Below are 14,894 nucleotides of genomic sequence, written 5' to 3'. Positions count from 1 at the left end.
TTCCTTTCCTTCATCCCCTCCCCTAGCATGGCACAGTCTTGGTCTTGGGGAGGTAGAAATCTGGTTCCAAATTAGTGTCAAACCAGAGGAAGCAGAGCAGACCTTATTTGCAATGTTCTAACCTGACTGAGCATTGCCTGAAGAACTGGTCTCTGTTTTACCGAGTTCAAAACTCAGTTATGGTAAAGCACCCTAACCTGGACCTCAGACTAGAGAAAGGGATAGAAAGTGATGGGTATCAGCCACAAAAACTGCAACACAAGTACAGATTTGCAGATGTATGGGGCAGCAGAACACAGGTAAAGGCATATACACTAGACTAGACCATCGAAGTCCATCAAGGAAGATGGGGAGGGACAAACTCTTTGGGAAATCTAGACTTTCAAAAGCTGCAATGTATACAAGGGAATTGAAAACCCACACATAAGCCCAGGCACAATATATACTAAGAAAAGACTAAGCCTACCACACATTCACCTGGGCTTTTCCCAAGACTCAAACCATTGCCAGCCAATAAAATTGAGGGCTATACTAATAGAGACAGTCTGCATAAAATGGTAAAGGTGGCTGTTTTCTCAAATGTCCAATTTTCAACAACAACAAAAAATCACAGAGCATTTTAAAAAAAAAGGAAGAAATAGTCCCATCAAAGGAACAAATTAAATCTCCAGAAACTATCTCTGATGAAACATAGGCATTGGGCATAGTAGACAAACATGTGCCTTAAATATAAGATGTGTCTTAAATGTGCATAAAGAACTAAAAGGAAACAAAACCATGAACAAACTGAGAATTTTAACAAAGGAAAATTATAAAAAGGAACCAAATAGAAATTCTGGAGCTAAAAATAAACACAGTAACTGGTTTTTAAAAAATCACTAGAGGTGCTCAAAAGTACATGTGAACAGGTGGTGTGGGGAGAGGGAGGGAGGGAGGGAGGGAGGGAGAGAGAGAGAGAGAGAGAGAGAGAGAGAGAGAGAGAGAGAGAGAGAGAAAGAAGAAGAAGAAGAAGAAGAAGAAGGAGGAGGAGGAGGAGGAGGAGGAGGAGGAGGAGGAGGAGGAGGAGGAGAAGGAAGGAAGGAAGGAAGGAAGGAAGGAAGGAAGGAAGGAAGGAAGGAAGGAAGGAAGGAAGGAAGGAAGGAAGGAAGGAAGGAAGGAATTGGAGATAGAACGTTTGAAAATATCAAGTCAGACGAGCAGAAAAAAATGAAGAAAGGTGAATAGAATATAAAGGACATATGGGACACCATCAAATTGTCCTTTTATGAGGATCTCAGAAGGAGGAAAGAGAAAATGAAATATTATTTGAAGAAATCATAGCCAAAGCCAAAAATCTTCCAAAGTTGAAGAAGGAAAAGGACATAAATTCCAGAAGTTCAATGAATTCCAAGTGGGAAAAATCCAGACTCAGAACAAAACAGTCTACTCAAACTGTCATAAGACAAAGAAATTAGAAAATAGTGAAAGCAGCAAAAGAAAGTGAGCCATCTCATGGGCCTCTCAGAGAAAAAATTAAATAAACCATGGAGGCCAGAGGCAGTGGGATGATATTTTTAGAGTATAAAAAGAAGAAAAAACTTGGTCAGCCAAAAATTCTATATCTAGCAACACTGTCTTTCAAAGATAAGGTAAAAATTAAGACACCACTAAATAAACAGAAGTTTTGGGAGTTCATTACTGTCATCCCTGTCCTATAAGAAGTGCTGCTGGAGTCCTGCAGGTTGCAGTAACACTACACAGAAACCTATTGCATATGAAGGCATAGTGATCTCTGCTAAAGATGAATATATAGATAAATAAACACCTCTGAACAGATTAAGGCCAGCATTACCCTGAAACCAAAGATGGACAAAGACACGACAGAAAATAAACCAACAGACCACTTTCCTGATGAATACTGATATAAAGTTGCTCACAAAATATTAGTATATTAGTAAATTGAATTTAGCAGCATAGTAAAAGGATTATGCACCATGATCAAGTGGGTTTATTCCCAGAATTCAGGATGCTTAAACATATGCAACTCAATCAATGTAATACACAACACCAACAGATTGAAGAAAAAAACACAGTGATCTCAAATAATGCAGAAAAGTCTTTTGACAAAATTCAATACTTTCATGATATAACCACTCAACAAACTAGGAATAAAAGGAAAACTGCCCCAACATGATAAAGACCACATATGAAAAACCTAAAGCTATCAGCATGATCAGTCGTTAAAGATTGAAAGCTTTTACTCTAAGATCAAGAATAAGACACAGATGCCTATTTTTGTCACTTCTGTGTAAAAAAAACCCTACAACATGGCTAAACTTTGAAGACATTATGCTAAATGAAATAAGTCAGATGTAAAAGTAAAATACTATATGTACCATTTATATGAGGTACCTAGGAATAGCTAAATCTATACCGAATAAAAATAGAACAGTGGTTACCTACCACGGGCTTGGTAGGGGAGGGAAGAAGGATGCATTATTTTAGTGGGTATATTGTTTCAGTTTGGGATGAGGAAATCATTCTGGAGGATAAAATTATAAATTTTATATTATGTCTATTTTACCAGGATAAAAAAAATACTTCCATGTCACAATGGTCACAGTCTCCTGGTTTGGACATACTTGCACCTGGTGATGGCACAAAGGCCAGCATGTGTGGGGTAGGGGAATTAATCTGGCTGACTAATCTTACCCTAAAACAGTGGCTCTCTCAAACTTGGCTGCACATTAGAATCACCTGGGAATCTTTTTAAAATCCTCATTTCTGGGCCTCATCCTCCGGAAATTCTGTTTCTTTGTTACTAATGTTGTGGCCCCACCCCATAACAAAGAAACAGAATTTCCGGGGGATGAGGCCCAGAAATCAGGATTTTAAAAAGATTCCCAGGTGATTCTAATGTGCAGCCAAGGCTGAGAACCACTGCCCTAAAAGAATAGCTGAGTGGGCCAATGACAATTTTAGTTATGATTCAAGTACAGTGGGGCCTTTACTTACGAGTGTCCCAACTAACGAGTTTTTTGATATACCAGCTGACTCTCGGCCAGATTTTTTGCATTGAGTTGATAGAGTAATTTGAGTTTATGAGCTCCTTAATGAGCTCGGTTTCTGAACGAATTAAACTCGTAAGTCAAGGCCCCACTGTACCAGTATTATTAATGTGACATGTGAGATATTAAGTACCAAGCATTATAGTTTTGTATGAGGAAAGCAAAGGAAGAATTCCATCCAAAATTCGGCATATGGGCAATGGCATCTACTTCTCATAATAATGGTGGAATGAAATTTTAATAGAGTATTAAGGCACTGGACAGGTGGACTGTGGTTTAGAATAGGCTCAACTTGTAACAGACAACTTGAATGCTGGGCACAAAAAAAAGAAAAAAAGAAATTGAAGCATATATATATACACACACATACATATACCAACTGAGAAGCTAGACATTGGGGATATTGACTGACTGGAGGCTACATTGGGTCCCAGGTCATAGCACATACTCAATTTTAGGCAATAAGATTTTAAGCCCCCAGCTAAAGCCTTTGCTGTATTTTCTGTGTTCAGGTCTGGTGCGAGCCTGAGACCTCTGGCCCCATATCAATATATATAACTGGTTTGGTTATATATATCCTCATAGAACTGCCTATGGGGTGCCAAGAATATGGAAGTAAGATGGGATTGAAAGACTGACCTGACAGGATGCTTTTAAACTACCAGGAACCTACAGGAACTTACCTGTTAGAAGAATGTGCCAATGAACAGCCCATAGAGGCTAGAGAGCCATCCTAAACAATGAGATATTCACTCATTTGCTCTAGAAATCCAGATTGTTTGCCCTGATGGGGCTGAGGGAGCACAAAGTATCTAATTGACTATAAAACCCTGTTCTAAAATCTGGTGGTTTTTTCAAATATCAAAAGGAAAATGTACCTAAATAATACTTATATACATGCATTACACACACACATATGTCATCATCCAGCTTCCTTAAAATACAGATATTTTGTAGATTCATTGCACTTTTCCACTTTTGAAATAGATGGGTCAAAACAAAGACAGGTACAAAATAAAATTAATAAAGCATATACAGGTGTCCCAAAAATTTATATACACTTTAACAGCTGATAGCTCAGTTTTTAAAATCAAATGTACTTAATAAACATTGTCTTTATAATTATTCAAAGTGTGCGCATACATTTTTGGGACACCATATAATATGCTTAAAAAATACTTAATGAAAGTTTTCACAACGTTGGGCTGATAGAAATCATTTTTGTAAAAAGAAATTGAAACATGTGATACATTTGAAGAATGGAAAGAAAAAGGACTTATATCTAGTGAAACCAACAATCTAAATTATTATACATGGGACTTTGCCACCTTCAAATTTTCAAATATGTGTTACTTCTTTTTTTATATGGTTTTTGTTTTTCCCCCATTACAATTGACATACAGTTTTATATCAGTTGTAGTTGTGTAAGTAATTAGACATTTATATAAGTTAAATGTCTAAGTGGTCACCTCAATTAGGCTAGTATTAAGGTGATTTCTAACAGGAGAAACAAATGTAATAAGATAGCCACATTTTGCTAATCAAATGTAAAGTGTGTGTGGCAGTTAAAATGGAAATCATCTCAAATCTCCTTTCTCTCCCATGGAATCTGGGCTCAGACCCTAATTTGTGCATTACAGCAGACCAGCTGGAGTTGAGGCTGACTGGGTGAAGTGGCAATTCATATTTGCATGCTCAAATATCAGCCTTGGAGGCTGCTTTAAGTTATTAGTAAGAAGCACAATGTTCTGACCTAGCCTGTTTGGATCAGTGGATAAAGTGTTGGCCTACAGACTAAAGAGTCCTGGGTTCAATTCTGGTCAAGGGCTTATATCTCGGTTGTGTCTCTCTCACATTGATGTTTGTCTCTCCCCATTCCTTCCACTCCCTTTAAAAATCAGTGGGAAAAAATATCTTCAGGTGAGGATTAACAAAAAACAAAACAAAAAGCACAATGTCCTTTTTTATCTTTTACCTTATTTTTCAAAGATAAATCTGAATGCACTACTTTTCTGAGGATTATGAAGACTTGAAGAAGTAAAATCAGAGTTTGATAAGAGACTGAGCTACCGCATGTGGGATATTGGTAATTTAGGGGTGTCGCCTCTGGGGAAAACAGTTCTCAAAGTGATTAGAGGCATGGAATGGGAGTAAGACTGCCTGAATTGAAATCTCAATTCTGCTACTTATAAGATCTGTGACCTTTAGCTAGTCACACATCTCCATGTGCTTCAATGTTCTCTTCTGCATTAGAGACGATAATGGCATTTACTTCATAAGGTTGTAGTGAGGAGTAAATGATTTCTTGTGAAGATTTAATGAGCTAATACAGATAGAGCATTTAATCAGTAGCTGGATGATAGTACTATATAAACATTAGAAATTATTATTACAGTTTTTAAAAAGCAATAAAATCAAAGGAAGAAGTCCAATGGTTTTTGCCAAGAAACCCAATTCAGATTTAGTCAGGTTCACACAATGCAGAGTAAAAATTACAAAGCACATACCATTATTCCTATTACCAGTTTAAGATCAAGTTGGTAAATTTCACTGTTGTACCCGTCGTGTTTACCTTTTGTTAGTTTCACAAATAGAGGTTAACAACTATTCCTGTCTAAATTGTATTAAATGAAAACTTTGCCATTACTGTGCAGCCTAAACGACTTTCTATGATAAAATTGAAGAATCAAAGTAAATATTACCTTTCCGTAGATAAACTCACAGTTGCCACCAATTTATCTTACAGCCCCATATGGGCTGGACCTTGAGGCCTTTTCACCAAAAGAACATACATTCCAACTATAAGCAGCTGCTTCTGACCAAGCCAGAGGTAGGCCAGAGCCGTGACTTCCCTCCCACCCCCCTCCCCCGCTTTCTTTTGGGTACTAAATTACACAAGACACATTTCTTAATCAGAAAACAGACTAGCTTGTGGCTTGTTCTTTTACATGTTGATTTCATTTAAATTGGCCTTCTTTAAAGCAATTTTAAAGCAGAACTGTCAACAAACATTTCAACACCATATTTACTGAAATCAAAAGATTTCCACAGTAAACATACTGGCAAATTTCTGGTGTTGAACAATTTTAATGCGAAAAAAAAACAAGCAGGAATAACCCCTCTAACACCTAAGTCTCAAAGCTAAATGCCATGGTTGCAGAAAATGTACACCAAGAAAGAATATTGCTCTGGGAATCTGTAAAACAGACTTCAAGTTTTATCTCTGCTGGTAACACATTTCGGATATTAGGATTTTTCCATCAATTAAATTCTCCAACTCTACAAAAAGGAAAATTCATTTACTCTAAGCCAGTGGTTCTCAGCCTTGGCTGCACATTAGAATCACCTGGGAATCTTTTTAAAATCCTGATTTCTGGGCCTCATCCTCCGGAAATTCTGTTTCTTTGTTACTAATGTTGTGGCCCCACCTCATAACCAAAAAACAGAATTTCCGGAGGATGAGGCCCAGAAATCAGGATTTAAAAAAGATTCCCAGGTAATTCTAATGTGCAGCCAAGGTTGAGACCCACTGCTTTAGAACATTCTGTCAGCAGATTTAAGTGTATTTACAGGGCATTTCCTAGAAACTGTAGTAGGTATTTTCACATGTTGTCTCTCATGGGTTCCTTTTAAAAAAAAAAAAAAATCAAGGAACCTCTGTGGCTATATTAGTCTGGTAAGGCTGCCATACCAAAATACCACAGACTGGGTGGCTTAAACAATAAAAATGTATTTCCTTACATTTCTGGTGGCTGGTAAGTCCAAGGTCAAGCTGTCAGCAGGACTGGTTCCATTTTGAGGCCTTTCTCCTTGGCTTGCAGATGGGCACCTTCTCGGTGTGTCCTCCCTCTGTCTATGTTCTCTGCGTCCCACTCTCCCCTTATAAAGACTCCACTCATTGCATTAGGGCTCACCCATATGACATCATTTTACCTTAATTACCTTATTAAAGGCCCTACAGCTGGGCCTTGACTTACGAGAGTGTCGGGACTAACGAGTTTTTTGAGATACCAGCTGTCTCTCGGCTGATTTTTTGCATTGAGTTGATAGAGTAATTTGAGTTAATGAGCTCCTTAACGAGCTCGGTCTCGGAATGAATTAAACTCGTAAGTCAAGGCCCCACTGTATTTCCAAATTCAGTGACATTCTGAGGTACCTAGGAGTTAAGGCCTCAACATGTGAATTTTGGAGGTGAACACAATTCAGCTCAAAACAATGGTTTCTATAAACTTAATGTAGCATAACCAATTACAGTTTAACTTATTATAACTTAATCTGTTATATCTCCTTCCACTCCAGTAACTATGTACTCAACTCTTAAGCCAGCTCTGCTCCAAACCAAATGCACCTTTTTCTTTCATCTTTTTTGTTGTTGTTGTTAAATGTCTCTATTTTATTCCCTTTTCCTCTAACTTCCCTCATTTGTAATAAGAACTACTAGCTATTATAGAAAATGCTGAGCTCTTCAATCGTTCTCATAATCTCATGCTTTTCACAATGAGCAAGCAAGACAAATTTTAGTCAACCCAGTTTACCAAGTAAAAACTGGGGTTTAGAGAAGTGGAGTAACTCTCCCCAAGTCACAAAACAAATAATAGGGGATCTGAAGTTTGAACTCAGATCTGACCCTCAAATGTATTCCTTTAACAGTTAAATGTTCTTACTACTTAGGCCTGGCAGGAGTTTTCAATGGCTTAATAAGCATTGCTGGAGGAACACACGTAATGAGATAAGTGCTTTTTTGTTTTGTTTTAAAATATCAGGTGTCTCCCACTTTCTATTGTTGCAAATTTAATTAATATATTGAGAAAATAAATTATATTAGATGAGAACTGGGCTTGAGCTAAATGGAAACAAAAATCTTAAATGTTTTAAACACCTTCATCAAATTGGTTTTGTTATAACTTAAATATATTTATTCATCCTTTCTACTTACATATGCCTGAATCATTTGAATGTGAAATTAGGGCTTTTCCCCCTGAGCACAGAGAATGACAGCAAATCTCTCATTAAGGCAGTACCCTTTATGTAAATTACAGCAGTGCCTTAGAAAACAACAGATGCCCTGAGTATAAACCCAAGGACAGAGGAGTAGATTGCAAGTCTTCCAAGACCTTATTCATTTGTTCAGTAACTGCTTATTGAAACCCCCCACACTCTCAGGCCCTGTGGTAGGAGCCAGGAAGAGAACCATAAACAAGACAAGGAGTCTCTGCCTTCCTGAAATTTAGAGGCTAATAAGGGAGGAAAGCCATTAGTCAATGACCTACACAAACAGCAAAGTAGTTACAATTTTCATTAGGGAAAATATTTTGAGGGAAAATAAAACAATCTGGGCTGGGCACTTTGAGGGTCACAGACTGTTAGTGTCAGGCTGGCCCTGCATACAACTTCTTTCATCTATTAATTTCATTAACAGGCCAAGTATCTTGTGCATTGATAAAATGTTTATAGTTGTGTGAAAGACAAATAACAAGTTAGATTAAAACATATGTAATACCCTTTGTAATACTTTAAGCAATAAAAAAAAATAAAACAAAACAAAAAAAACAATTCTTTTAAAAAATTCAAACATTAAAAAAAAACAACTTGGATAAACAGAAAACTGGGAAGTTTATTCTGAGGGGATCAAGGAAGTTCTCCCTAAGAAAGCAACATTTAAGTTGAAACAAAGAGGAAGATAGGTGTTAGCTGGATAAAGGACAGTGCTGCGGGAAGAGCGGCCTTGACAAGGTCCTCAGGAGAGAAGGTACTCAGTCCTCTGAAGAGGCAGCAGATGGCCAGAGAGGCTCTAATAGAGTTAGAGTCAGGCAAGTGGCATGGCCCAGCCATAGAGGACCTTGTTGGTGAGCAGGAGGAATTGGAAAGAAATATATAACCTGGATAACTTTGGAAGGAGAGGCTATTGTGTAACTTGTTACAAAAATAAACAAAGAAGCTGTATGATTACCATGGTAATGGAGCTCCTTGTAATATATCAGTGGGAGACATATTTTGTTTGCCCCAGTGAGTATTGTTCTGTGAATCACTACAAAAGTAGAAAGGGATAGAATAAGGATGGTAACAACGACCAGAATGAAACCTTGTTATCATTATGGAAGCCTCAAAACAAAGCCAGGAAATTTGCTAAAAACGTAGATTTCAGGTGCTCTCACCACACACACACACAACAGTAACTATGTACGGAGATGGATATATTAATTAGCTTTATGGAGTAATCATTTCACTATGTATTTCAAAATATCAAAACATCATATTTTACACCTTACATATGTATAATGTGTATTTCTTTTTAAAGCTGAGAAAAGCGAAATGGCTCTCTCTGAGATTCGCAAAGCAGTCTGGTTAAAGAATATAATTAATTTTAAAAGCGACACTAATGAATTCAAAAAGTTTAGGGGACTTTTAAGATTGTAGTAAGTCTTCGAAATTCTGACTCTCTTTCCCATTTCCCTTTCCTTTCCCATTTCCTCCAGTCGTTTCTTCTTAAATGTCTGTTTTCACACAAAGACAAGAGTGAACAGAAGTCCACATTAAATGAGAGCTTAAAGGATTCAGATTTAAGTGCCAAAAAGAAAGGCAAATAAAACGTTCTGTTTGCAATTTCTGCTAAAAGGTAAAAAACATATATAAGTACCATTCTTCATTATCTGGAGTTATTCCTCCATGTGAAAAATCTTTATAAAACACTAAAATAAATATGGGAGATTTTGATCTTTACGTTAAATGACAATGATTACATGTAAAAAAAAATAAAAGAAGGCACACAAATGTGCAATGTGCAATCTTAACTTCTGTAACATTAAAATTAATATCAATAGCTAACATTTGTTGAGTAGTAATATCTATTTTCTTATTCCATCCTCATATTTTACAGATGATGAAGACCTGAGGCACAGCATAATTAAATCACTTTCCCTCGGCTAATGATTGGGAGAGCAGCCCCCAAATACTTTTCCAAATACCCTGGGTGAGAACTAACACTTGTTAGAAATGTACTTGTTTTGTAGCTCTACTAAGTGGTTTATATATGTTACCTAATTTACTCTCCATAAAAAACATTCTAAGATAGGTATTATAGTCTAAATATTTTTTATGAGAAAACTAAGATTCAGGATTGAACTGATAACTATTATATGATAAAGCAGGGATTCAAATCCCACTTACATATACACAACATACTAGCAGACACTACAAATTACCACAAATAAAGATGGATCCTGCCTGGCCAGCATGGCTCAGTGGTTGAGTGAGGACCCATGAACCAGAAGGTCATGGTTCAATTCCTGATCAGGGCACATGCCTGGGTTGCAGGCTCAATCCCCAGTGTGGGGTGTGCAGGAGGCAGCTGATTGATGATTCTCTCTCATCATTGATATTTCTATTTCTCTCTCCCTTTCTCCCTCTGGAAAAAAAAACACGACAGATCCTTTTAAGCCATTCCTTTCCCATATAAGAAAGGTAATCTATACGTATATATAAAAGCCTAAGCGACCATTACGACCAAATGACTGGAATGACAGGTCAACCAGTCGCTATGACACGCACTGAACACCAGGGGGCAGACACTCAATGCAGGAGCTGCCCCCTGGTGGTCAGTGCACTCCCACAGCCAACCTCCTGTGGCCCCTCTCACCCACCCCACCTGCCAGCCAACCTCCCGGGGTACCTCCCCCTGGCCAGCTGGCCCCCAATAGGCCTCGATTGCTGTCCAGGCTGAGGGACCCCACCCATGCCCAAATTTGTTCATCGGCCCTCTAGTGTTACAATATTAATCACAGCCCTGGCTTCATCCAGGTCAACCAGAAGGACGTCTGGAAGGTCGTTTGGCCGTCTGGTCTAATTAGTATATTATGCTTTTATTATTATAGATAATAGAAATAATACACTGAATCAAAAGTATGTATCCCATATTCACTGCAGCATTATTTACAATAGCCAAGACATGGAAATAACCCGTCTCAATTCGATGAATGAATGGATAAAGAAAATGTGGTATACATCTATACAATAGAATATTATTGAGCCATACAAAAGGAAACCCTGCCAGTTGTGACAACATTGATGAACCTTGAGGGCATCAGATAAAGATCAATACCATATGATCTCACTTATATGTGGAAACTACAACAAAGAAAGAAAACAAAAAACAAACAAACACCAAACTCATAGATACAGAGCACAAACTGCTGGTTACCAGAGTCAAAGGGATGAGGGCGTGAGTAAAATGCATGAACATGGTCAAAAAGTATAAACTTCCAGTTATCAAATAAGTCATGGGGACATAATGTACAGCATGGTGACTGTAGTTAATAATTCTGTATTGACATATTCAAAAGTTGCTAAAAGAATAGATCTTAAAAGGTCTCATCACAAGAAAAAAATTATAACTGTGTGATGATAAATGTTAACTACTTATTGTGGCAATCATTTCACAATATATGCACATCGAATCATTATGTTGTACACTTGAAACTAATGTTATATGTCAATTTTATATCAATAACATGGGATTTTGTTATTAGAGATAAGCAAGTTAGTGACCTCAAAAATCTTTTGGCACTAAAGCATAACTAAGGTTAATTTTAATAAGGAAAGATAAACCCAGAGCAGTGGCTTTTAGCCATTTTGGTCATGGTCATACATACACACACACATATAATTTTAAATACAGCTTAATGTAGTTCAAGGATACTCAGAAGCCCATCTAGTGGAACTACTAATGAGGAACCCGAGAAGCTAGGGCAAAGCACATGAAATTGTGGCACTGAAAGATGAGAATGTACATTTTCAAAACCATCTCTCTTCCAGTTCAGTTTTCCTTAATGCCTATCCCATTATAAATGATTTATCCAGGCAGAGGTTATAATAGGTCACCATTCATTTTTCTTACATTTCTATCACATATTTTTAGACTCCTATTATGTGTAAGGTGCCATGTTGAGCTCTGGAGATATTAAGGCACATGACATAGTCCCTCCCTTAACGTTCAGGGATGAAATATCACACACACACACACACACACACACACACACACACACACACACACAGCCACAAACAAAGATAGAGACCAACAGAGAAATAGAGATTAAAAGAGATAAAGAGAAGCAAGCTAGCACTACAGCTTGCTATTGGCACCTGTAGGTCACTTGTTATCTAACAAGGGTGAGGGAGGGTTTCAGTGTTCACGTACATTTGGACAGCAAATAAGACTTTCACAAAAAAAGGGCATATGCATTATAAAAATTTAACTGGCAATATTCATAGTATGTGTATGGCACCAGACATCATACACAATTACATGAGTCAGGGCTGAGGACAAGGAAAACAACTGGAAAAGTCTCATAACAGTTAAAAAAAAAAAGTTGGGGATGGGGCATGAACTACTGCGGTAGCCATACAACTGGAAAGGAGAGGACAGATGAGAGAAGAGTAGAATCAATAGACATTAATGAACGAGGAATGTTATAAAGGTGATGGACTTGAGGGTCCCTAGCTCTTGAGCCATTTTGATTGAGAGAATGGTGAGATTAGGTCTAAAAAGAAGCTACTTTTATGAACTCCACTTTGGGGCTGTAGAATTTGAAATACCAGCAAGAGATGCCAAATAGAGGCATGTGGCAGGCAACTGTAAATTCAGTAACTCTATTTGGGAGGGGTTTTGAATCTGCTGGCACCCATAGGCACTTTTTTCATTTACTGAACCCAATCATATGCCAAGTGCTATACAAGGCACTGAAGAAACAAAGATAAATATGACACATGTTGCCTTCAGATATTTGGAGATGTGTGGTAGCTTGTCTCCAAGATAGCCATCATTAATTCCTTTCCTCCCTATGATGCAAGCATGTGAAACTCCCAGCCTGCAGGCCACATGCTGCCCACAACGAATTTTGCAGCCCAGACAATATAACAGTATGTAAGAAACGTTTTAATAAAAATTTCATGACTGAATTCTTACAATATCCTGTTACACATAATTATTAATAATGAACTACAACATTCGCTAATGACTGATTACTATAATCGTATTGCATTCATTTCCCTTAAGCGCATGTGCAGGTGCACCATTTCTCTCCACTAATACTAGCAGTAAATATTTTAGTAGCCAATTGCCACATCATTGGTCTTGAACTGACTTGTTTGGTGTGCGCAACAGGAAATATTTCGCTTTCCGAGAAGAAGAAGGCCGCTGCGCCCGCTCCGGAGGAGGAGATGGACGAGTGTGAGCAGGCGCTGGCGGCGGAGCCCAAGGCCAAGGACCCCTTTGCTCACCTGCCCAAGAGTACCTTTGTGTTGGACAAATTCAAGCGCAAGTACTCCAACGAGGACACGCTGCCGATGGCACTGCCATACTTTTGGGAGCACTTTGATAAGGATGGCTGGTCCCGGTGGTACGCCGAGTACCGATTCCCTGAAGAGCTCACCCAGACCTTCATGAGCTGCAACCTCATCACTGGAATGTTCCAGCGGTTGGACAAGCTGAGGAAGAACGCCTTTGCCAGTGTCATCCTCTTTGGAACCAACAACAGCAGCTCCATTTCTGGAGTCTGGGTCTTCTGAGGCCAGGAGCTCGCCTTTCCGCTGAGTCCAGACTGACAGGTGGACTATGAGTCATACACGTGGCCGAAGCTGGATCCCGGCAGCGCGGAGACCCAGACGCTGGTGCGAGAGTACTTTTGCTGGGAGGGGGCCTTCCAGCAAGTGGGCAAAGCCTTCAATCAGGGCAAGATCTACAAGTGAACATCGCTTGCCCTCACCGAGCTGCCTGCACCTGCCCTCCCGGGTACTGGGGGTCATTAAAGGAAACTGAGCATCAAAAAAAAAAAAGAAAGAAAAATAGGTTTATTTGCGTTATGCTTATTAATTTGTGTAGTTATTCAGTGTCTGGTAAGTTAATGTTCAAGAAAAAAATATTAATTTTTATTAAAATGTTCTATTATTTTATATTAATGATGACTCATTTATTTCAGCCCTTTGTATTCAGCATATATCTATCAAAATAAACCTACATTTCTATGAAAATTAAAGCTTTTGTTTTTTTGCTGCCAACATAAACTTAAACCTTATTTATTTGGCCTGTGTTAGGCTTTGAGTTTGACATGCTTGCTATAATGTTTATGCCATCCCCTGATTGAGAGGTGGAGTCTATTTCTTCCCTTCTCTTGAATAGAGCTTGGCTTAAAAACTTGCCTTACCGCCTGGCCTGTGTGGCTAAGTGGTTGAGTATTGATCCATGGACTAGGAGGTCACGGTTGGATTCCTGGTTAGGGCACATGCCCGGGTTGTGGCCTGGATCTCCAGTAGGGGGCTTACAGGAGGCAACCCATCCACAATTTTTATCACTGATGTTTCTATCCCTCCCCCTCCTCTCCCCTCTGAAATAAAAACATTTAAAAAGAAAACTTTCTTTACCAATTGAATGTGGGAGAAGTGAATTTCTAGGGGTTCTAAGTTAGGTCATAGGAAGTCTGGGCCTCTGGGAACACTTGCTCTGGGAAAACCAGGTGCCATATAAGAAGTCTGATTAGTCTGAGGCTATCATACTGTGAGAAACCCAAGACATATGGAGAAGTCCTGCAAAATAAGACACCATTTGAAGAAGAAAGAGAAACCAAAGAGTACAAGACAGATATCTGTGTGAAGAAGCATTTTGTAAGTAGGTTCTCCAGCATTAGCTGCCCAGACTTCTGCCATGTCAGAAAGAGTTGAACAACCCCGCCAAGCTCTTGCCAAATTTCTGATTCACAAATTCATAAAATAAACTACTATGACTGCACACAGCATCTACTACTACTGCTGCTGCTAATAATAATAACAATATTGTTGTTTTAAACCACTATTAAC

The 14,894-nt window shown here is 38.5% G+C and overlaps 1 protein-coding gene across 1 annotated transcript; it reads left to right on the top strand.

Annotated features, from left to right (window-relative positions):
• The first annotated feature begins 231 nt into the window (after nucleotides 1-231).
• LOC132223509 (elongation factor 1-gamma-like) lies at nucleotides 232-13,887 on the top strand. Its single transcript, XM_059678659.1, has 3 exons — nucleotides 232-299; nucleotides 5,075-5,133; nucleotides 13,207-13,887. The coding sequence occupies exons 1-3, from the start codon at nucleotides 232-234 to the stop codon at nucleotides 13,608-13,610; spliced, it is 531 nt and encodes a 176-aa protein (XP_059534642.1). The 3' UTR covers nucleotides 13,611-13,887.
• The last annotated feature ends 1,007 nt before the right edge of the window (nucleotides 13,888-14,894 follow it).

The sequence above is a fragment of the Myotis daubentonii genome, chromosome X (assembly GCF_963259705.1).
Source record: "Myotis daubentonii chromosome X, mMyoDau2.1, whole genome shotgun sequence".
Classification (NCBI taxonomy): Eukaryota; Metazoa; Chordata; class Mammalia; order Chiroptera; family Vespertilionidae; genus Myotis; species Myotis daubentonii.
This window is presented reverse-complemented; position numbering and strand designations above follow the sequence as displayed.